Raw genomic sequence first — 23517 nt, 5'->3', positions numbered from 1 at the left:
CCCAGAGTGAGCTTCTTAAGGAATAGGTGAATGAATTTATAAGTAAAATAGGTGGATGATTAAAGATAGAAATATGAGATGAATGAAAGAGAATAAATGATCAGAGTGACCATGGCATTTTGTTTCTGGAGGGGTGGGTATTTGCTTTTGTGGTTTGCAATGGTGTTTTATAAGGTTGTGCTAAGTGAACAGTGAATGACATATCCTAGGAAATTAGAAATGATTAGATGTGGAGTTCTAGCTAAACCAAGATTAAGCAAGGTGTTTAGAGTGATGGGACATTATTACACTTTTCTAATTAACGTACTGTAGCATATCTTTTTTTGGGGAAAAGACCTATTTTTTTCTATGTTTATTTTTTAGTTGTAGTTGGACACAATATCTTTATTTTATTTTTATGGGGTGCTGAGGATCAAACCCAGGGCCTCGCGTGTGCTACGAGAGTGCTCTACTGGCGAGCCACAATCCCAGCCCCAAGAAGACCTATTTTTGAGGTGCTCTAATCTGAGGCAACTTTCCCCTAATGGTTTTTTAGTGTAGGCCATATATTCCATAGTTTAGATAGAGAAATTGAGGTCTAAGAGATTAAATATCATCACTTACTATAATTACACGGTAGCAAGTGGCAGAGGTTTTTTTTTTGTTTTGAACTAATTTTAGAGTTATAGTGAAAGTCACAGTAATAGTAGTAAGTGGCAGAGAATTTTGAACACATATTTGTCTCACTCCAAAATTAATATATTCTAATCACTGTTTGTAAAATGATGAGTGTTGTGTTAAGGGGATGAAGAAAATGCTACCCAGTATTGTGAGGAAGCAGCTGCATTAGATAACATAGATTGTTTTAAATTGATTAACACCCCAGTGAGCAAAGTGAACTTTTTTCTTTTTTAGCACAACAGCTTTGCTCATACTTTCAAGTGGCAGGTATAACAACAAATATATTGCATAACTAAAAACAGCTGAAAGATTAGTTTATGTAATTGAGGCTGGAAAGGGGGAGGGGAAGAGTAGTGTTTTTATAATGAGAATAGTTTGAAGGGTCTAATCTATAACAGTTTTATGAAGCAAGTGAGGTTTAAACAATTTTTAGAAAGAAAAGGAGAAACATAATTTTTAGAGGAATAAGTGTTCTAACAAAGGGAATGGCTTGATAAGGGATACATCATAGAAAGGATACTGTAAAACAAAGGTAACCAATAATTTTGCTGAGATGTAATACTTGGTGATTAAGACTCATCTAATCTCATCTTCCTGGAATTCTATCCAACTCTCCTCTCAGCCAAGGCAAAAATAAAATTTTTTAAATTAATTTTTCCATTCAATTTGACTATAGATAATAATTGCTTGCCTTTCCTATCACTTTCATGAAGATGAGAGAATGTATGGAAAAGTGCTTTGTAAAGTGGAAAGTATTCTGCTAGACTATTCATCTAACTTATTTTTTTGTTTTTCCTCTTTGCTGGCTTTGATACAAAGGAACTCAGTGAAGTGGAAAGGAAAAATTACTTTCCATTTGTATAACTTTATGGAGTTAGAGAAGAGCAATCTGGAAATGTCTTGGGAAGCCTGCTTAATTATTCAAAAATGCTTGAAGTTGGCAGTTGCTTAGTTTTACCACTTTTCTGAGTAGAAAACAAAATTTTGTCTTTGTACACAGAGTTCACAAAGCTCACAAAAGTTAGATATAGAAACCAGGATATCAGGGCTGGGGTTGTCACTCAGTGGTAGAGTGCTCGCCTAGCATGTGCAAGGCACTAGGTTTGATCTTCAGCACCACATAAAAATAAATAAAGGTATAAAAAATAAATAGGACATCAGTTTACAGAGCTTCATTTGAGACAGTAGGTGAATATATTTCTGTCTACTGACTGGACTACTGATGTGTGTGTGTGTGTGTGTGTGTGTGTGTGTGTATTTTTTTGGGGGGGGGATTCTGGGGATTGAACTCAGGGGAACTTGACCACTGAGCCACATCCCCAACCGTGTTTTGTATTTTATTTAGAGACAGAGTCTCACTGAGTTGCTTAGTGCCTTGCAGTTCCTGAGGCTGGCTTTGAACTCCTGTTTCTCCTGCCTCAGCCTCCCAAGCTGCTGGGATTATAGGTATGCACCACCATGCCCGGCAACCTGTACATTAACACTACTTCTTTCTTGTATTAGAGAGTTTTGATTATTTTAAACATTACTTTTTTCTTCTCAGAGAGTCTGAATATTAATTAGAAGATTGTTGGACTGTAGAGGGCAGGGTAAAATTAAGATGTAAAATTAACTGTCTTTTTCTGCATAGTACTGTTTTTTTTTCCCCCCCAGTACTAGTAATTGCATTACACCCAAGAGCATTCTACCTGAGCTACATCCCCAGCCCTTTCTGTTTCTTTTTTGTAGTGGACTTTACTACATTTTAAAATTTTTTATGCAAACACCGCTATCTTCTAGATCTTTTGTTGTTAATAGAGGCGATAAAACATTATAGAAAAGTTTGGGTCCTTTGAATTCTCTGCCCATATCTTGTTCTCCTTTCTGTCTCCAGAGGCAACCACTTAACTTTTATGTTTTATGTTTTTTTATTTGTTTGTTTTTCCTTTTGCATTGCTGAAGATCAAACCCAGGATCTTATACATACTAAGCTGGTATTATACCATTGAGCTACATTTCTCTACTTTTATTATGCATCTATGTATCCATAAGTAAGCATATTGTCTTTTCTATTTTAAAGGATCTGCCAAATGTATCTTATTAAACCTTTTTAATTAAACAACATTTACTTAACTCTTGGAAAGTAACTTTGTCCACATGTCCTTGTTATGTTTTTTGTTTTTGTTTTGAAATGGTATGGTGTCTTGGTATCTCACTCTTTTGCCCAGACTGGCCTCCTGAATTCTGGGCTCAAGTAATCCTCCTGCCTCAGCCTCCTAAGTAGCTGGAAATGTAGGTCCATGCTTCTGTGACCGGCTTATGCCATATTTGTCTTTTTTTTTTCTTTTTTCTTTTTTTTGCAGTGCTGAGGGTTGAACCCAGAACCTTATGCATACCAAGCAACTGTTCTACCAGCTGATAGCATGCCCTATTCTGATACCACAGCCTGGTTACATACTTAGTATAATGCTCTATGGTCAGTTAACTTAAGGTTAATGACATCACTACATAATAAACTGGCAAATACATTTATTATATGCATACCATATGAAGGAAAGTGGACTTGGTGTTGAGATTAAAGGTCCATATAGAATAGGTACATGGATACTTATTTTTCCCTGTGTACTTTCCGCATGCTTTCTTTTTTTCCTAGGCCTTGAAAGTCCAGTTCATATTCTAAATCCCCTAAAATTTTGCTTACATTTCCCACTCATATTCTGGCCTTATTTTGACTTTCTTTTATAGGTCTTTGCATTTACACACTTTTGTTATTTTTATGGTATGGGAAATTGAACTCGGGTACTCTACCACTACGCTACATCCCCAGTCCTTTTTATTTATTATTTTTTAAGTTGTAGATGGACACAGTACCTTTATTTTTATTTATTTATTTTTATGTGGTGGTCTGGGGATGTGGCTCAAGCATTAGCGCGCTCGCCTGGCATGTGTGCGGCCCGGGTTCAATCCTCAGCACCACATATAAAGATGTTGTGTCCACCGAGAACTAAAAAAAAGAAATAAATATTAAAAAAAAAATTCTCTATTTTTATGTGGTGTTGAGGATCAAAGCCAGTGCCTCACACATGCTAGGAAAGGACTCTACCACTGAGCCACAACTCCAATTCCCCTTTTTATTTATTTTATTTTTAAAGAATTTTTAATCTTTATTTTTCAGTTTTTGGCAGACACAATATCTTTGTATGTGGTACTGAGGATTGAACCCCGGGCCGCACACATGTCAGGCAAGCGTGCTACTGCTTGAGCCCCAGCCCCGCCCCCTTTTTATTTTTTATTTGAGAAAAAGTTTTTCTAGTTGTTGAGTCCAGACTTGAATTTGCAATCCTCCTGCCTCAGCCTCTGAAGTATCTGGGTTTATAGGTGTGCATCACCATGTTCAGGACACTCTGAGTTTTTAATATGTGGATACTTTTTCTGATTATATAAAAAATCACAAGTGTGGTGGCACTCTCGATAGTGGATGTTCTCACCAAATGAACAGTTATATACTAAACACCAATGTGTAATTGCCAGGATGTCATTGTACATGCTAAGTTCAGTTTCTACCACTGAGCTTCTCCTCCAAACCCTCCTGACTTAAAAATCATATTAGTTTATAATATATATATATAAACATTTATTCATATGTATGGATATATATGTATAAGATACCACATAATTGCTTTTTTTTTTTTTTTTTTAAACCATACTGGGAATTGAACTCAGGGCCTTGAGCATGCTGGGCAAACACTCTACCTCAGAGGCTGAGGTAGTAGGATCACAAGTTTGAGGCCAGCCTCAGGAATTTAGTGAGACCCTAAGCAACTTAGTGAGACCCTGTCTCAAAATAAAAAGGGCTGGATGTGTGCCACATCCCCAACCCTGATGTTTTCCTTTTTGAGTTAGATTTAAATTCCATTAGGAATCTTATCTTCTAAACTCTCCTTTCATTGTGAAAATTGATCTGGCATTTTATTTTTTTTTGCAGTACTGGGAATTAAAACCAGAGTGCTCTACCATTGACCTACATCTTCAGCCCTTTATTTTGAGACAGATTCTCAATAACTGTAATTGACATTACTGGAATTACAAGCATGGGTCACTGTGCCCAGCTCTAGTATGTGTGTGTGTATGTGTGTTTCTGGGGGGTTTTTTTGTTGTTGTTTTTTTTTTTTTTAAATACTGTGATTGTCTGGGAGTGGTGGCACAATCCTGTAGTCCCAGCTACTTGGGAGAGTGAGGCAGAAGAATTGCAAGTTTGAGGTCAGCTTAAACAATTTAGAGATAATATCTCAAAATAAAGACTAAAAAGTAAAAAGGGCTGAGGATGTAGTTCAGTGATAAACTACCCTCAGGTTCAATCTCCAGGACCAAAAACAAAAAACGAAAACCTACAAAAAACATTAATAGGGTGATTGTTGTGAAAGTGAATGTTGGGTTCTGGAAGAGTAAACAAATGATTTTGCCTCTGTCCTGGCTAGTTGATTATAAATGGGGTAAAGTTGAGTTCCTTGGGAAGCTGACTTTGAATTGGATATAATCCTACATAAGTTTTATTAGGAAAAGCAATAGGAATAGTCGCTTGTGGAGGGGAGGACTGACAGAAACTGGAATGGGCTAAGGGAGAGACTGAGTTGTGATGTTATCTTAATTCTGTTGAAAGTAAGAAGCTAGAATCACCCTTTAGAGAGTAATCCTGAATTGGGTCAAAGGATCTTGGGTGAGGCTAACTTCAGTGAAGACAGTGGTGAAGAGGACTGACACATGAGGGCTATCTTCTGGTACCATTTTGTAGCAACTGGTTCAACAAATCCTCAATCCTAAAAGATCAATGTGGTTGGGTATTTCACATGTCCATCCATTGTGGGAGTAAAGGTCAAGATAGATGTGTATAGAGAAAACATAATGAGCTAATGCAGCCCAAAGGAATGACTAATTGCTACAGGAAGTTAGGGAAGGCTTAATAGAAGAGATGATACTTGAGCTAGGTTTTAAAGAGTGAATTAGAACAATGTTTAGCAGGGGCAAGAGTGGACAGGGGGCAGTTTTCATTGAATGAATGACATTTACACAGCATAGCAAAGAAAATGATTTCAAGACTAAAAAGTTAAATGTCTTAAGTCATTTTTAAATTTCTGGCAGTTAACAATAAAAATCATGAGGCCATCTCCAAAATCTTGATTTTCTATTGTGCTATACTGGGGATTGAGCTCAGCCTTTCCTGCATGCTTGGCAAGTACTCTATAGACCTATATCCACAGCCCTTTTTAAGTTTTATTTTGAAATCTTGTTAGGTTGCCCAGGCTGGCCTCAAACTTGGAATCCCTCCCTGGTCTCCCAGGTAGCTGGGATTACAGATGTGCACACTACTACACCTGGACATAGTGATTTTTTTTAATGAGTTTTATTTTGGCCCAGGCATTATTAACTCAATTGGGCATAGCAATGCATTGTTGCTCTTTTTTTAACATCTTTATTTATTTTTATGTGGTGCTGAGAATTGAACCCAGTACTTCACACAAGTACTCTAGGCAAGCGCTCTACCACTGATCTACAACCTCATTTCCCATAGTGATGATTTTTTTTTTTTATTGGTTGTTCAAACCATTACAAAGCTCTTGACATATCATATTTCATACATTAGATTCAAGTGGGTTATGAACTCCCATTTTTACCCCAAATACAGATTGCGGAATCACATCGGTTACACATCCACATTTTTACATAATGCCCTATTAGTAACTGTTGTATTCTGCTACCTTTCCTATCCTCTATCCCCGCTCCCCTCCCCTCCCATCTGATGATTTTTTTTTAAAATATTTTTTTAGTTGTCAATGGACCTTTATTTATATGTGATGCTGAGAATTGAACCCAGTGCCTCACACATGCTAGGCAAGCGCTCTACCACTGAGCCACAACCCCAGCCCCCATAGTGATGATTTTTTTAAAAATTTTTAATATTTATTTTTTTTTTTAGTTCTCGGTGGACACAACATCTTTGTTTGTATGTGGTGCTGAGGATCGAACCCGGGCCGCACGCATGCCAGGCGAGCGTGCTACCTCTTGAGCTACATCCCTGGCCCCCATAGTGATGATTTTTAAGAAAATATTTTTGGAGCCAGGTGTGGTGGCGCATACCTATAATCCATCAACTCAGGAGGCTTAGGAGGATCACAAGTTCAAGACCAGCCTCAGCAATTTAGGGATACCCTGTTTCAAAAAAAAAAAAAAGGACTGGACATGTAGTTGAGTGGGTAGTTAAGAAGGACTGGAGGACTGGGCATGTAGCTGAGTGGGTGGTTAAGATAGTAAAAGCATCCCTGGATTCATCGCCTTCCTTTTCCCAGTATGACAAATGATACTCAGCCATATTCATTCTTGCCAAAACTAAGAAGGCAGTCTTAGTTTAAGAGTCTTTTTCTTTTTTTAATTGCAGAAATGAATATTAATTTTTAATCTTTAGTTTGATTTAAACATTGCTTTTAGTATTATGCCAACAGTACCTATGCAGAAAGGATTCTGGAGAGATGTTCGTAGCGGCACACACCTGTACCTCTTCTTTGGTTCTAGAGGCATGGGGCAGCCAGTATTGTTTCATCAAACACATTCTTTAGGCCTTTCTGTGTGAGTGCAGAACACTCCACATACTTGACAGTCTTCAGGTCATGGGCCAGCTTTTCAGCAGTCTCTGGAGTGATAGGCTTCTTTTTGTTCTTGACAAACTTCTCAATAGTAGATGGGTCATCTCTGAGATCAATTTGGATCCCAACAATCAAGAATGGACTCTTTGTGGACAGTGGGGAGTTATCTGAGGCACCCACTTTTCTTTCACATTTTCAAGTGAATATGGAGAGACCACTGAAAAACAGACTAGAAATACATCTGTGGATAACTCAGTGGTCATAATTTGTCATCCTCTTGCCCTGCAGTATCAAAAAGTCCAAGGGCTTGGGTTGTGGCTCAGCGATAGAGCACTTGCCTAGTACATGCGAGGCCCTGGGTTTGATCCTCAGCACCACATAAAAATAAACAAAATAAAGGTATTGTGTCCAACTACAATAATAAAAAAGAAAAGGCAACAATACATGATTGCCCTCCAATCATAATGGTGACTGCATAGTTGCAAAACCAGTTGGCGTATATTCAGATGGAAATTTGTTTGTTCTGTATGATATCAGGAGGCATATTTTACCAAAAGCACGATTGCCCGCAACACACTTAATTTTCTGCATTGCAGAAATAGTTTTGTATCCCCTTTAAATAATTCAAATTTGATGTTGATCGCCAGGGCATTGGCAGCACTCGAGAATCTTTTTCCATAAATATAAATTGGATTTTCTCCCTTCGTTGTCCCTTGTTTTTCTTTTTATATTTATTTTTTAGTTATAGGTGGATATAGTATTTTTATTTTTATTTATTTTTTTAAAAATATTTGTTTTAGTTATATATGGGCAAATTATCTTTATTTTGTTTGTTTATTTTTATGTGGTACTGAGGATCAAACCCAGGGTCTCTCACATGTGAGGTGAGTGCTCTACCACTAAGCCACAATCCTAGCCCCAGTATTTTTATTTTATTTATTTATTTATTTAAAAAAATTTTTTTTGGTTGTAGATGGATTTTATTGTCTTTATTTTTATGTGGTGCTGAGGATCAAATCCAGTGCCTCACGCATGCTAGGCGAGCACTTTACTTCTGAGTCACAACCCCAGCCCTGTCTCTTGTTTTTCTGATTGGATGAACTTCCTTAGTATATTTCACTTGTTGTTTATATAATCTTTCAAGGATCTAGTGTTTGTTGAAAGTTAGAAGGTAGGTTAAACTGGGATTCCACCACTTACCACTTCTTCCACCTGTGGGAAATTTGCTAAATACCTGATCCTGTTTGCTTCTTTGTAAAACACCGGTGGTACTAGTGGTGATGTATAACAACCTTTCAGGATTGTTGAGATTATATATAAGTGAGCTTGTAAATGGTGAGTTGTTTCCCAGGACATTTTATTATTACTTAAAATCTCTGTGAAGTATATGTGTGATGGTAGGTTACTGTGTTAAGATAAGATTATTGAAAATCAAAATTTCACCCAGCCACAGTGGCTTATATCTGTAATCTCAGCTACTCAGAGGCTTAGGTAGGAGGATCACAGGTCTCAGTGAGTTAGTGAGACCCTGTCTCAAAATAAAAAGGCCTGGGTGTGTGGCACATAGTAAAGCATCTCTGGATTCAATCTCCAGTACCCCCCCCCCCAAAAAAAAAAAGCCAACTTCATTGTTTGGAGCTGGAACCCTGTGTCTGTAGAACTTAGTGTAGGCAAAATCCAGATGAACACTAAATTTCTGTAAGGATGATTTTCACAGAAAAACTGTATTACTCAGCTTCTGAATTTTGTCGTGTCTGCTGTGTATAGATGATGTCCGATTTACATGAACAGATTCCTGTTCATGGGTGCTAATAGTAAATTTAACATAACTGGATTGCAACTGAAAAATTTTGTCTTACTGATGATGATTCCAAATCTTAGTCAACAGTTACAGGAAAGTAGATCTAGTAGGGACTATGACCTAAGAGCATAGCATGAGAGAGATTGCATCAAAATAAGATTATTGTGCATTCCTGTAATCCTAGCAGTTTGGGAGGCTGAGGTAGTAGGATTGCCAGTGCAAGGCCCTAAGCAACTTAGTGAGATCTTTATCTGAAAATAAAAAATCGGAAGAGCTGGGAATGTAGTTCAGTGGAAAAAACCCATAAGGGTTCAATCCCAGTACCAACTGTTAAATGCAATATATACAGATCCCAGATCCCATAGAAGTCTAGAGTTCTGCTAAGCACTTCCAAGATGTTTCCCATGAAATGAGTCACGGTTTAGTAAAGGCTCAATTTGTCATTTTGTGACAACTGATAATTGGGAAGGCATGAAACTTAATAATGTAGATTTCATTTACATGATAAATGATGGGCATGAAACATAACCTCTAGCTTTAAGAACATGCTTTAGAGTCATTTGAACATTTTCAAAATGGATTTGTCTGTATCTCATCTCGGACATTTTGGTTTAGTATCTTGGGGATGGAGTCTGTGAGTTTCTTTGCAAAAGTTTGCCAACCAATTCTGATGTAACTCTTTACGACTACTGGTTTTAATGAACTCTTAACCAAAGGACTTGTTCAATTCCTGGATGTTGGGATACAGAACTGTTAAATTTTTTCTCCTTAGGAAATTTTAGAGGGGATAATGTCAATTTCTGTAAAGCATCACATATTTAAGTGACAACCTCATATTTTTCAGTGTTGCACAAAATGGGACACAAGAACATTGTGGGAAGCACCTCAGAATCACAAAATATAATTATTCTATTATGAATGAGGCATGATTTAAAAAAAATTCTTATATTCATTGTGTCTTTGTATATAATAGAATAAAAGCTTAATACCTGTTGCAAAATCCAAATAGTATGATTGGCTACTTTTAAAAGTGTGTGTATGGCTGGATGTGGTGGCGCACGCCTGTGATCCCAGCAGCTCAGAAGGCTGAGGAAGGAGGATCGTGAGTTCAGAGCCAGCCTCTGCAACAGTGAGGTGCTAAGCAAGTCAGTGAGATCCTGTCTCTAAATAAAATACAAAATAGGGGAGATGTGGCTCAGTTGTTGAGTGTCCCTGGGTTCAGTCCCTGATACTAAAAAATAAATAAATAAATAAATAAAACCAAAAAAAAAAAGGGGGGTGTGTGTGTTTGTTTTGCAGTGCTGAATATCAAACCTAGGGCCTCACACATGCTAGGCAAGTGTTGTACCACTGAGCCATATTCCCATCCCTTTTTATTATTTACTTTTTTAAAGTTTTGAGACATAGTCTCACTAAGTTGCCCAAGCTTTCCTTGAACTTTTGTGATCCTCAAAATTATAGGAGCATAGGTACCATCACACTCTTCAGGCTCTTGCTTTTGAATAAACTATTCTATTAATCCTCTTTTCCCCGCAAAATCAGAGGGGTGGGGGTAGACACTTCTTTGTAGTTATTGGAACATTTTGGTTCAGTTCATTAAGTGAACAGTGCATAGCTTGGATATTGGAAGGAAATCATTTATATTAAGTGAGGGGTGGTTTTCTTTTTCTTTCTTTTTTTTTTTTAATTTATCTTTATTTTTTATTTGCTTGTTATGTGGTTGCCAAACCAGTGCCTCAAGTGTATTTAGGCAAGTGAGGGATTTTCATCAAGCAATTTTTTGTAATGTTTTCATAAGTAAAATAAAGAACTATACAGAGTAATTTTAAATAGTAATCTCACAGAAAATGTTGGGGCACCAGAATTTCTGAGATTTGGAGGCAGAAGGAGGAACATTCATACTTTGAAAGACATTTTTTTAAAATATTTTTTTAGTTGTAGATGGACATAATACCTTTATTTTATTTATGTGGTGCTGAGGATTGAACCCAGGCCCTCACACCTGTGAGATGAGCACTTTACCACTGAGCCACAGCCACAGAACCTTGGCAGACATTTACTATTATAATATTTGACATCCCCCCAAAATAGAAAGAAAAACCAGTTTTAATAATGCAAACTGGAAAATAAAGCTTGACAAAAATTTGGTTTTTGAGATGGTTGGGATAGCAGAATATGATTGTGATTTTTTAAAATTATTTTTTAGTTGTTGATGAACCTTTTTATTTATTTATGTTTTTACTTATTTGTATGCTGTGCTGAGAATCGAACCCAGTGCCTCACACATGCTAGGCAAGTGCTCTGCCACTGATCCACAACCCCAGCCCCTGATTGTGATGCATAACCTCCTAGGTGGATCTTATCAAAATCTGACCTAGTAGACTTCAAATTGTTATTAAAAGGAAGGTTAAAAAAATTGGAGTCTAGGTATGTAGCTCAATGATAGAGCCCCTGCCTAGCATGTGGGATTCAATCCCCAGCACCAAAGAGGAAAAGAAGTTGAAAAACACTGTTTTAAAGGAATGACCATTCATGACTTCTGAAGTTTATTTAGCTCAGAAATAGTGTGGTTTAAGGATAATTTCATAATGTTTATTTTATTTCTGATAAAATTAGGATTTATTCAAGAAGAGAAACAGAACTCTCATCCTGAGAGAGGATACCTAATTGCACGTTACCATAAGGTTTATTTTACCATGCAGTTTTAGGATATTGAATGAGTATACACTATAATTTGAATGGATCCAGCTAAATAGGTAGAAAGATAGATTTTCTTAAAAATTACATTGCTTTGTATGGTTTTTAAAAGAGTGCTTTTTTTTTTCTTTTCAGCTTTCTGAAGCAAAGACTCATTTTGGAGATGTTTAATAAGTCATTTGGAACCCCCTTTGGGGGTAGCACAGGTGGCTTTGGCACAACTTCAACATTTGGGCAGAGTAAGTTTTAAAAAAAAATGAAAAAAGGCAAATCATCTTAATTAGCCTGGTTTAAGTTTAGAGCAAATTCACTTTAATAGCTTAAGATAGTATTTTTAAAATTTGTATCTTGGTCTTTTTTCAAAGTGTCTTTGAAAAATAATCAGGATAAGATCTTGTTAAAGTTTTCTAACAAAATAGAAATCAGTTCTGAGTTTTCATGATTTTCTGATCATCAATACAAAACACTTGAAATGTTTGAAAGGTTGTTTAAGTAGAAAGTTAGGATTTATTACTAATTTTCAGGCTAGAAAATATCTTTATTAAAAGTATAAAATATAATTACTCAGTGCCTTGAAATTTGCTCTATACATAAGATGTCACACTCAGAAATGTTAAAATGGTGAAGTTCCTAGATGCCACCAAGTCTCTGGAGGTTCACTACCTTTCCCACACAGTACTTTATGTGACAGATTGCATATATGAACACTTACTCACTTAAATATTTTGTTTAAAATTATAATTTGCACAGAGGCAGTTAGAATGGTATAATGAATTCATGTGTACTTATAATCAGCATTTAACCTATCAGCATCTACACATTTTATTGAAAAGTCACAATTTGTTTGAGAAGGGGCTTCTATATGTTGTTGTCTAGGCTGGCCTCAAACTTCTGGATGGAAGAAGTTCTCTTTCTCAGTCTTCTGAGTAGCTGGGACTATAGGCAAGTGCCGCCATGTCCAGTGTAAAAGTGATACTTTTTTTTTTTTTTTTTTTTTTTGCTATACTGGCGATTGAAATCTCCAGGGTGCTCTACCACTGAACCACATCTTCAACATCCCAGCCCGTTTTATTTAATTAATTAATTTATTTTTGACAGACATTATGTTTTATTTTTTATTGATTTGTGCATTTACATATAATTTCTCCAGAGGGTCTGAAGCAGCTGTCATTGAGGTGTCGGGCCTTGTATTTGCTTTTGTCTCCTTCTCTTCTGCTTGGAGGGAGACCAAATGGTCTGACCCATCACTGCTAAGGCAGAACTGAGTCAAGCTGAATCTCAAGGCCAAACCTGAGAGATGCTGAGGGCCAAACCAGGTCAATCACATTATCCAGCAGGCCAGGCATCATCTCGCCAACACAGACAGGTGTGAGCCACAGGCTGAAAGCCATGCCAGGAGGGAGTGACCAGTGTACATTCACCCAGGAGTCGGGCCCTTCCTATCACTTCATACCTGTCCTGCCAGCCCATTTTATTTTGAGATCAGTCTTGCTAAATTGCTGAGACTGACCTTGAATTTGAGATTCTTTACCCTAGCCTCCCACATGGTTGGGCCACCACACTGGGCCAAACTTTATGACTTAGTGAATAAAATTCTTGTGTCTTAATTTTTCCTCTCTAGTTCTGATGAAATTAAAAAAAAAAGTTTTTAAATTAGACTAGTTTCATTCAAATGTAGAACATTAAATATTCTTTTTTTTTTTTTTTTAAGAGAGAGAGAAGGAATTTTTTTAATATTTATTTTTTAGTTTTTGGTGGACACAACATCTTTATTTTATTTTTATGTGGTGCTGAGGATCGAACCCAGAGCCCCGCGCATGCCAGGCAAGCGCGCTACCGCTTGAGCCACGTCCCCAGCCCCAAATATTCTTTTTTAAATATTTTAATTTATTTTTTGTAGTTGTAGATGGGCAGAATGCCTTTATTTCATTTGTTTATTTTTATGTGGTGCTGAGGATCAAACCCAGTGCCTCATTCATGTTAGGCAAGTGCTCTGCCATTGAGCTACAGCCCCAGCCCATAGAATATTGAATATTAAAACCCTTTTTTATTCATCTACTGATTTAGGTTTTATTATGAATTCTATTTTTCCCTGCATATTGATTTTTCAGATACTGGGTTTGGCACTACTAGTGGAGGGGCATTTGGAACATCTGCATTTGGTTCTAGCAGCAATACTGGAGGCCTATTTGGAAATTCACAGACCAAACCAGGTACAGACTTTATATGAAATACCACTGGTTTATTTGTATCAAGTATAGGACTTCACTTAGTGACTCTGATTTAACAGTTTTTCTCTGTCTATATCTCCACAGGAGGATTATTTGGTACAAATTCATTCAGTCAACCAGCTACCTCCACAAGCACTGGCTTTGGGTTTGGTACATCAACAGGAACGTCAAATAGCTTGTTTGGAACTGCAAGTACAGGAACCAGTCTTTTCTCATCTCAAAACAATGCCTTTGCACAAAATAAACCAACTGGCTTTGGGAGTAAGTTGGACATCATTGAACTTGTGCATTCAATAATTAAATTGCTTTCGAATGTGTTCTCTCTTCTCCCTTTACCTGTGTTCACCCACCTTTTTTCCCTACCAAATGGCAAAAAGTATGGGAAGATAAAAACTTCAAAGTGTATGGAAAAATTTGCTAGACTGGAAATGAAGGCGTTATATATGTCACTCTAAGGATGGATTATAGAACCTCTAGTATTAAAGGGATGTACAAAGGAAGAGGAACCTGATATGGAATGCCAGAGATAAGATGAAAAGTTAAGGCAGAGTGGTGTCATTGGAGTTAAGATAGGAAAGTGTCAAAGAGGAAGGTTTTGAAGTCAGTAATATCATGCTATTAAGAGACATCTTCTTCTCACCTCTGTCTCATAGTTAACATGAAGGCATTACAGCAGAAATAACACATACTGGACATGACATGGTTACTGTGCTATTCCTTGTCTATGGCAGATGTTTGTAATTAATGGCTTCTTTTTTCTTTATGTCCAAATATGGCCTGGGGCTATTTTTCCACAGTTCTTCAGGGCAATCACTACTAGTTGTTCAAGTGTGCCCTATTAGGTGGTACCGTTTCTGGCACAAGAGGATAATAGCATAAGTAGTCAGTCAGCTATTCATATTTTTCCAAAGGAAAAGTTATTTGTGGGGAAGTTGAAATATCTAACTATGATAATATAAAATGCAATCTGAAGTGCTAATTCAAAGAGATGTGCCTGTTTACATTACATTGTATATTATTATTATTATTATTTTTAAAGAGAGAATGAGAATTTTAATGTTTGTTTTTTAGTTTTCAGCGCACACAACATCTTTGTTTGTGTTGCTGAGGATCGAACCCAGGCCGCATGCATGCCAGGCGAGCGTGCTACGGCTTAAGGCATATCCCCAGCCCTACATTGTATATTAGGACATGGTTTTTGAAAGAAATAACAGTTTGCCAGTGAGAAATCACAATCTTTTTAACTTGGTAATTAGGGGGTCTTTTGATGTTAAATATTGGCTGACAAAATTTTTTTTGCTTACCGATATTTCTGGCACTGTATGTAGAACTTCTTTTTAGGATTAGCATCTCTTATATTTTGAGAAATATATTATTCAAATGATAGTTGAATTCACTTACATGTAATGGTTTTTTAAAACTCAGCTTTTTGGAACAGTATGACATTCTAAGGATCTGCTATTTTTGTATTAGTTTCCGTAAAATGATCAATAATACCTACTGATCTTTCTAAATTTTTTGGAGGGGGTCAAATTTTACATTAACCTATGTTTGATTACCCCTATAGGACCACATAGATTTTCTCAATTTTTAAAATTTTGTGTGGGCATATGTAATATGTATAAATAAAGCAGTATCACTCCTGTAAAGTCAGTTGTGACAAGATTTTTTCAGAAGGTTTCATTTAATGTCTAGTTTTAGAAAAGGAAAAATGAGATTTAAAATTTATGATGAAACAAAAGTAGTGTTTTTTTTAAACTTGTCTTAGAATGCCCTAAAAGAGCTTCATGGAACACTTAGGTAAATAAAGGATCCAGACTTTATTTTACTTTCAGGTTGTGAGCCTGGGAGTATGCATGCGTCTGTATGAAATATCTGTTTGGATGTATTTATTTGCTTGGCAGAATTGAAAGATTATTTGAGGATGAGAAAGTTTTGCTACTCTAATGCCATAGCCCACTTTCAAGGTGTCTTATAGATCATAAGTTCTCTAGTATTTAATTTTCATTATTCTTTCTAACCTTAACAGATTTTGGAACAAGTACTAACAGTGGGGGACTCTTCGGAACTACAAATACCACCTCTAATCCTTTTGGTAGCTCGTCTGGCTCCCTCTTTGGGCCAAGTAGTTTTACAGCGGCACCTACTGGGACTACTATTAAATTTAATGTATGTATTTTATTCTAGTTTTTGTGGAATATGTTTCTTTCCCACTTGTATATTTGTAGGATGAATTGTAAAATTGCCCTTTTTTTCCAATTATGCACAGCATGGTACAACTCTTCCTGAAAGATATACTAAAAATAAAAACTGAGAGGTTGGATATATAACTCAGTGGTAGAACACTTGCCTAGCATTCATGAGGCCTTGATTCCCAGCACCCAATAAAATCAAACCAAAACAAAAATCTGTAAATAAGCAGGAGAAATTGTGAAACATAAACTTAGATTATAATGTGTAGCCCACATCTATAATCCCAGCAGTTTAGGAGGGTGAGGCAGAAGGATCACAAGTTCAAAGCCAGCCTCAGCAAATTATTGAAGCAACTTTTGCAAGTCACTGTCTCAAAATAAAAAAAGACTGGGGATGTGGTTCAGTGGCTAAGCATCCTTGGGTTCAGTCCCCTTTACCAAAAGTGTATGCTTATCCCAATCAAATTTGTATCCACAAATTTGTAATAACTTGTAAAGTTAGTTTTTTTTTTAAATTTTTTTAGTTGTCAGTGGCCCTTTTTATTGTATTTATTTATATGCGGTGCTGAGAATTGAACTCATTGCCTCACATAAGCTAGGCAAGTGCTCTACCACTGAGCCATAACCTCAGCCCTAGAGTTTTAATTTACTATGCTTATAACTCAGCCTCTGAATACTCTTTTTTTTTTTTTTTTTTTTTTTTTTTTTTGAGATAGGGCCTCATTAAGTTGCTGACACTGGCTTTGAACTTGTGATGTTCCTATCTCAGCCTCCCAAGTTGCAGGATCAGCCATTATTTATAAAGAATAAGGGGCAAACCATAGAAACATCATTGAAAATAAAACCTCCTTAAGGAAATATGGAATAATCCATTAGTATTCTGTATCTGTAGAAAAATAAATTTTTTGTGATGAAATGGCAAATTTGGCACAATAATTTATCTTTTCTTTTTTCCTTTTTTTACGGTACTGGGGATTGAATCCAGAGCTACCACTTAGCTACATCCCTGTTCATTTTATTATTTATTTTGAAACAGGGTGTTGCTAAGTTCTGAGCCTGGCCTCAGTCTTAGAATCTTCTTGCCTCAGCTTCATGAGTAGCTGGGATTCCAGGCCTGTGCCACTTGCCCTGCTTTCTTTCTTTTTTTCTTTTAGAGGGTTTGGGTGACGAATTTATATATAAAAATATATGGAATATCCTTTTAGGTAAATGGCTTAGGCTGGAGGTGCAATAAGCCTAATGAAAATCTCTGGCACAAATAGGTGTTGGTGAAACTTTTTGTTAAAATTTACTCCAGAAAGATTTGGAAAGCTGAGACACGAAGATCACAAGTGCAGTGCCAGACTTCACAACTTAGACTCTTTCTCAAAAAAACGTTGGGGATGTAGTTTAGTGGTAGAGTGCCCCTGGGTCCAACCCCCAGTACTTTGGATGCCCTCCAAAAAAAAAAAAAATTGCCAAAAAAGAATTTCTCAGGTAAGATTTTTAATTCATAAAAGAAATTTAGAATCCTGAATTTAAAGTTAAATCTAAATGATAGTGAATTTAAAATAAAATATAAATGACACATTTATCTTCCTTTGCAGCCTCCAACTGGTACAGATACTATGGTCAAAGCTGGAGTTAGCACTAACATCAGTACCAAACATCAGTGTATTACTGCTATGAAAGAATATGAAAGCAAGTCATTAGAGGTGAGTAAAACAAAATACAAAATAGCAGCGTAACCTTTTGAATTTATTGGAAAGCAGCTTTTTAAAAAGTGGGTGTTTTTTTGGTAGATTCTGTGGTTCAGTGGTAGCATGCTTTCCTAGCATGCTTGAGATCCCAGGGTTTGGATGCTAGCATGGAAAAAAGAAGTTTAAAAGTTTTTTGTGTTTTATGGTACTGGGGATTATGCCCCGTGCCTTAACACATTCTAGGCAAGCACTCCGCTGAACTACACTGTGCAAACTTAACATTGACCAAGTTTGTAAATATTAAATAGTATTACAATTTTTTTTTAACGGTTGTGGTAATAATCAGGTTATATGAACAGGTGCAAAGTCATAACCATACAACTTTATAAGTTTTCATTATATGAAAGGATCCAAATCAAGAAACGGTATTATCAGCATCCCTTTTGCCTTGCCCTTCATTACAGTTCTCCCCTTTCTAAAGTAACCACTATCTTGACTGCCCAATTTTTGCCTATTTATGAACTTAATGTGGTTGAAATTTTACATTATGTACTATTGTTAAGTATTGTGATATTCCTCTATGGCATTGTATGGTTTGTGCATTCTGATTGCTTTGTAATGGATTGTTATTCATTTCCTGATTATTGTTTCTCATTACTGATTATGTTTGCTTCTTCCTATATCCCAGACTGTGCTTGCTATATTGCAGTGTGCAGCAACTCCTGACTTAGAGATAAAATTGCTATATTTTATTCCTCCTCTTTTCAGAATTTCTGAACACCCCCTTAACAGAGAATCCTTCATCTTTTATCAACCAAATTATATATTTTAGGGTAGCAGTAGCATTCTATTAAAAGACACTGTTTATAAAATAATACTAAGAATGATTGGCTGTTTGTCCAGCAGTTTTTTTTTTTTATAGTGTGGATTTTAATGTCTATTGGAAATGTTTTTTTAATGGTATTGTTAATGTCATTCTATAGTTTTGTGATTTTTATGGTCAAGATTCCTGTATGAAGATAGAACTTAAATGCTAATTTCAAGTATTTAGGCTCATAACTAAATTTTTTGATTACATATTAAGATTGTAAATATGTTTTCTCTTTAGGAACTTCGTTTAGAGGATTATCAGGCTAACCGTAAAGGCCCACAGAACCAGGTGGGAGCAGGTACCACAACTGGCTTGTTTGGGTCTTCTCCGGCCACCTCTAGTGCAACAGGACTCTTCAGCTCTTCCACTACTAATTCAGGATTTGCATATGGTCAGAACAAAACTGCCTTTGGAACGAGTAAGCACTTGACATCATATTGAAATATATTAAGAAAAACAGGCAGCTAAAAGTAAAACATAGTGGTCACTTTATGATAAGTGCAATGGAGAAAAATAATTCAGAGATATTGGAGAAATAGGGAGTGTCTGGTTGTAAGTGTGGGAGAAGTACAATTTTAAATGAACATAATTAAGTGGGCTTCACTTGATAAGGTTGTTATTTGAGAAGTGACTGGTCTGAAGAAGGTGAAATAAAAATTGTATACATTTCTGGAGGAGAAACATTTCAAATACTTGGAACCATGAGTCTTAGCCAGATGCAGTGGTGCACACCTATAATCCCAGTGATTCAGGAAACTGAGATAGGAGGATCACAAGTTTCAGGTCAGCGTCAAACATTTAGCAGAACTCCAAGCATCATAGTGGTGCACTATCTAAAAAAAATGATAAAAGGGGGGTGGAGGACATAGCTCAGTTTTAAAGCACCCTTGTGTTAAATCTCCAGAACCAAATAAATAACCTAAGTTTTTGCCAAAGAGGAGAAGGAAAGGTGGTGTTTTGGGGGAAATGGAGGACCAATATGAAGGCTTGAGTTTATATATGATTTGGGAATTCATAAGAGTTGTTTTTACAGTAAAATGTGAAGCCATGGATAGTGGCACATGGCTGTAATCCAAGCAACTTGGGAGGATGAGGCAGGAGGATCACTAATTTAAAGCCAGGCTCGGCAATTTAGTGAATCTCTAAGCAACTTAGTGACAACCTGTCTCAAAATAAAGCAGAATGTGTCTGGCAGGGCTGAGGTCATGGCTCAGTGATAGAGCATTTGCCTAGCATGTGTGAGTACTGGGTTTGATTCTCAGTACCACATATAAATAAATTAATTAAATAAGGGTCCATTGACAACTAAAAAAAAATTAAACAAAAAATCTGGCTGGAGATGTGCTCAGTGGTAAGCGCCCCTGCATTTAATCCCTAGTACCAAAAGGGGGGGGGGGAGAAATATGATTATGAATGAAGGATCATTCTGAAGGCTGTTATATTGAGAGTAGATGGTGGAACAAAATAGTTTGAAAGTTCTTGTTCCATGAGAGATGATGGTTGTTTACACAAGGATGGTTAAAAAAATAATAATAAAAAGAAGAAGCTGGGTGTGGTGGTTCATGTCTGTAATCCCAGTGATTTAGGAGGCTGAAGCAGGAGATTTGCTAGTTCGAGATCAGCCTCAGCAATTTAGCAAGTCCCTGTCTCAAAATAAAAAAAAGGACTGGGGATGTGGCTTAGTAGTTAAGCACTGATGGGTTCAATCCCTGGTACCAAAAGTAAAAGAAAAGATCTGGGTCTGTGGGTATAGCTCAGGGCTAGAGTGCAAACCTGGTATACATAAGGCCCTCCATTCAATTCACAGTGCTGAAGAAAGAGACATTTTGAAATTCAGTTATATAACTGGTTGGTTGGTTTATGCATACATACAAACAGGATTGAACCCAGGGGCACTTTGCCCATGTAGGTTACCATGCCCCACCGTTTTTGTTTTTGTTTTTGATTGGTTTTTAAATTTTTTTAGCTATAGATGGACACAATACATTTATTTTTTATGTGGTACTGAGGATTGAACCCAGGGCCTCGCACGTGCTAGGCGAGTATTCTATTGCTGAGCCACCACTCTAGCCCTAGTTTTTTAAATTTAAATTTTGAGATGGGGGTTCACTGAATTGCTTAGGGTGTTGCTAAGTTGCTGAGGCTGGCCTTGAACTTGTGATATCCTTGCCTCAGCCTCCCTGGGAGTCTGGGATTACAGGCATGTGCCACTGCACTTGGCTGAAATAGGTTAATTTAGTATGGGATATGAAAGAGGAGTTCATGATGATAGCTAAATTATTTTTATGAAAATATTACTTTTGTGGCTGGGGATGTGGCTCAAGCGGTAGTGCGCTTGCCTGGCATGCGTGGGGACCAGGTTCGATCCTCAGCACCACATACAAGCAAAGATATTGTGTCTGCCGAAAACTAAAAAATAAATATTAAAAAAAAAATAATGCCTCCAAGTAAAATTAAAAAAAATAACATCTAATGTTTATTTAAAAAAAAATATTACTTATGTCTAGTCACAGTAGCGTGCATCTGTAATCTCAACAGCTAAAGAGACTAAGACAGGAGGATTGTAAGTTCAAAGTCAACTTCACAACTTAACGAGGCCCTAAGCAATTTAGTGAGACCCTGTCTCAAAATATAAAAGACCTAGATATCTGCTCAGTGCTTAAGCACCCCTGAATTCAATCCCTACTACAAAAATATATATATTTTTGCAAAAGTAGTGCATGTTTATGATGCAAAGTTCACAAAATTAAAAAAACCCATATAACCAAAGATTTTTTTCTTTCATTATGCCTCTCCCCTAGCCACCATTTTGTACCTGTAGAAATAAGCAAAAGTTAACTTTTATCATAACCTTGTAGAGAAATATACACATCAATACATGTTTTTTGGTGTTTTTTTGGTTTGTTACTGGGGATTGAACTCAGGGACACTCAACCACGGAGCCACATCTCCAGCTTTATTTTATTTTATTTTAGTTGTTGATAGACCTTTATTTTATATATTTATTTATATGTGGTCCTGAAAATCGAACCCAGTGCCTCACACATGTCAGGCAAGTACACTACCGCTGTGCCACAGTCACAGCCCCCTAGCTCTATTTTGTATTTTATTTAGAGACAGGGTCTTACTGAGTTGCTTAGCGCCTCGCTTTTGCTGAGGCTGGCTTTGAACTCATGATCCTCCTGTCTTCACCTTCCAAGCCGCATTGGATTACAGGCATGTGCCACCGTGCCCAGCCACATATCATACATGTTTAAGTGATATCTTATGTTCTTCTCAATCTTACTATTCTGTGATTTAGTTTAGCACGTACTCATTATTGAATTCTATATACCAGACCAGAGGCTAGATGCTTTGATATGATGAAATAGCCTCTTTTCTCAAGAATAGCTTAGTTGAACAAGATGAAATTACAACATAGACTTTGTTGATGCTCTCTTGTATAATAATAGAAAGCTAAGCATTTACAAAGGAAGAGCATTTAGCCCAGCCTGGATATTAAAGTTTTAACTTAATCTGGAGTTCTTAGGATAGAAAATAAAAGGGTTGCCAGGTGTGGTGGTGCACACCTGTAATCCCAGCGGCTTGGGAGGACGAGACAGGAGGGTCACAAATTCAAAGCCAACCTCAGCAACAGTGAGGTGCTAAGCAACTTAGTGTGAGACTCTGTCTCTAAATAAAATGTAAAATAGTGCTGGGGATGTGGTTCAGTGGTTGAGGTTCCCTGGGCTCAATCCCCGGTACCAAAAAAAAAAAAATGGAAGTGTTAATGAATAGTGAATATATATGCAAGGTAATGTAGATCGTAATGGATAACATAATACTATTGCTGGATTATAGGGTAATGTCAAGTTTCCAGGTTTTGTTTAGTTATTTTTGTTTCTTTTTTCCAATTACTTTATCTTTCCTCTTTTTCCTGAAAGGTACAACTGGATTTGGAACAAATCCGGGTGGTCTCTTTGGCCAGCAGAATCAGCAGACTACTAGCCTCTTCAGCAAACCATTTGGCCAGGCCACAACCACACAGAACACTGGTTTTTCCTTTGGTAATACCAGCACCCTTGGACAACCAAGCACCAACACCATTGTAAGGAAACAGGCCTTTAGTTAATTCCAGGTCTTATAGAGCTTAGTAATTAGGCTTTTAATCATTCCAAACTGGCAATTTCTATCTTTGCTTGAGTTCTTTATAGAGTTGAGAATTTGGAAAAGGGGAGAAAACACATTTTACAAGGAATTAAGATTTAGATTTCAGTCCAGTCTCATCTCCTTACTCACTGAGAGTCTGTTGAGCAGTCATCTGTTCTTTCCAAACATGTTTTTCTCATCAGTAAGCAAGACCTTTTATAGTCTGGGCTATAGTTAGCTATTTCTAAACTACACTTGTGACATTGCCATTCTATAGGGTTAAGGAGAAAATAGTTGTCAATTACTAGTTATATTTCATAATATTCTTTCAGCTTATTCTGGTAAGGTAGATTCAGGCAAAGTCTAGTAGTTGGGGGATACAGGAGGGGAGTAGACCTAAAACTCAGAGCAGTATTAGATAATTGCTTCTTTGCAGAAAGTAAAAGTTCTCACGGTCATTACTAGTTTATTTCTAGAGACCCTTTTTATGGAAGTGTGAAATTAAAAATTGATTTGAGGTATTTTAATTGATTAAAATTCTTGGAATTTACCTGGTACTAAAGTTAGAGATGCTTTGTCTTATTAAAGAAAACAAGTACAGCTATATCCCCAAATCTTTAATTCAGTAGACTGAATTAAGC

General features: G+C 36.7%; 1 protein-coding gene and 1 pseudogene across 7 annotated transcripts in view; one reads left to right on the top strand and one right to left on the bottom strand.

Annotated features, from left to right (window-relative positions):
• Positions 1-23517, top strand: part of Nup98 (nucleoporin 98 and 96 precursor) — a 106919-nt gene that overhangs the window by 3628 nt on the left and 79774 nt on the right. For all 7 annotated transcript variants that reach the window (XM_076846740.2, XM_076846742.2, XM_076846739.2 and 4 more), the window contains exons 2-8: positions 11911-12014; positions 13887-13988; positions 14091-14267; positions 16036-16175; positions 17785-17892; positions 18986-19166; positions 22672-22835. In XM_076846740.2, coding sequence (XP_076702855.2) covers positions 11939-12014; positions 13887-13988; positions 14091-14267; positions 16036-16175; positions 17785-17892; positions 18986-19166; positions 22672-22835 — 948 coding nt within the window. In that variant the 5' untranslated portion in view covers positions 11911-11938. The remainder of the gene's footprint in view (positions 1-11910; positions 12015-13886; positions 13989-14090; positions 14268-16035; positions 16176-17784; positions 17893-18985; positions 19167-22671; positions 22836-23517) is intronic.
• Positions 7203-7868, bottom strand: LOC143388265 (cell division control protein 42 homolog pseudogene; annotated as a pseudogene).

Source organism: Callospermophilus lateralis, chromosome 2 (assembly GCF_048772815.1).
Source record: "Callospermophilus lateralis isolate mCalLat2 chromosome 2, mCalLat2.hap1, whole genome shotgun sequence".
Taxonomy (NCBI): Eukaryota; Metazoa; Chordata; class Mammalia; order Rodentia; family Sciuridae; genus Callospermophilus; species Callospermophilus lateralis.
Note: the sequence above shows the minus strand (reverse complement) of the source record. Positions and strands in the feature narration are given on the sequence as shown.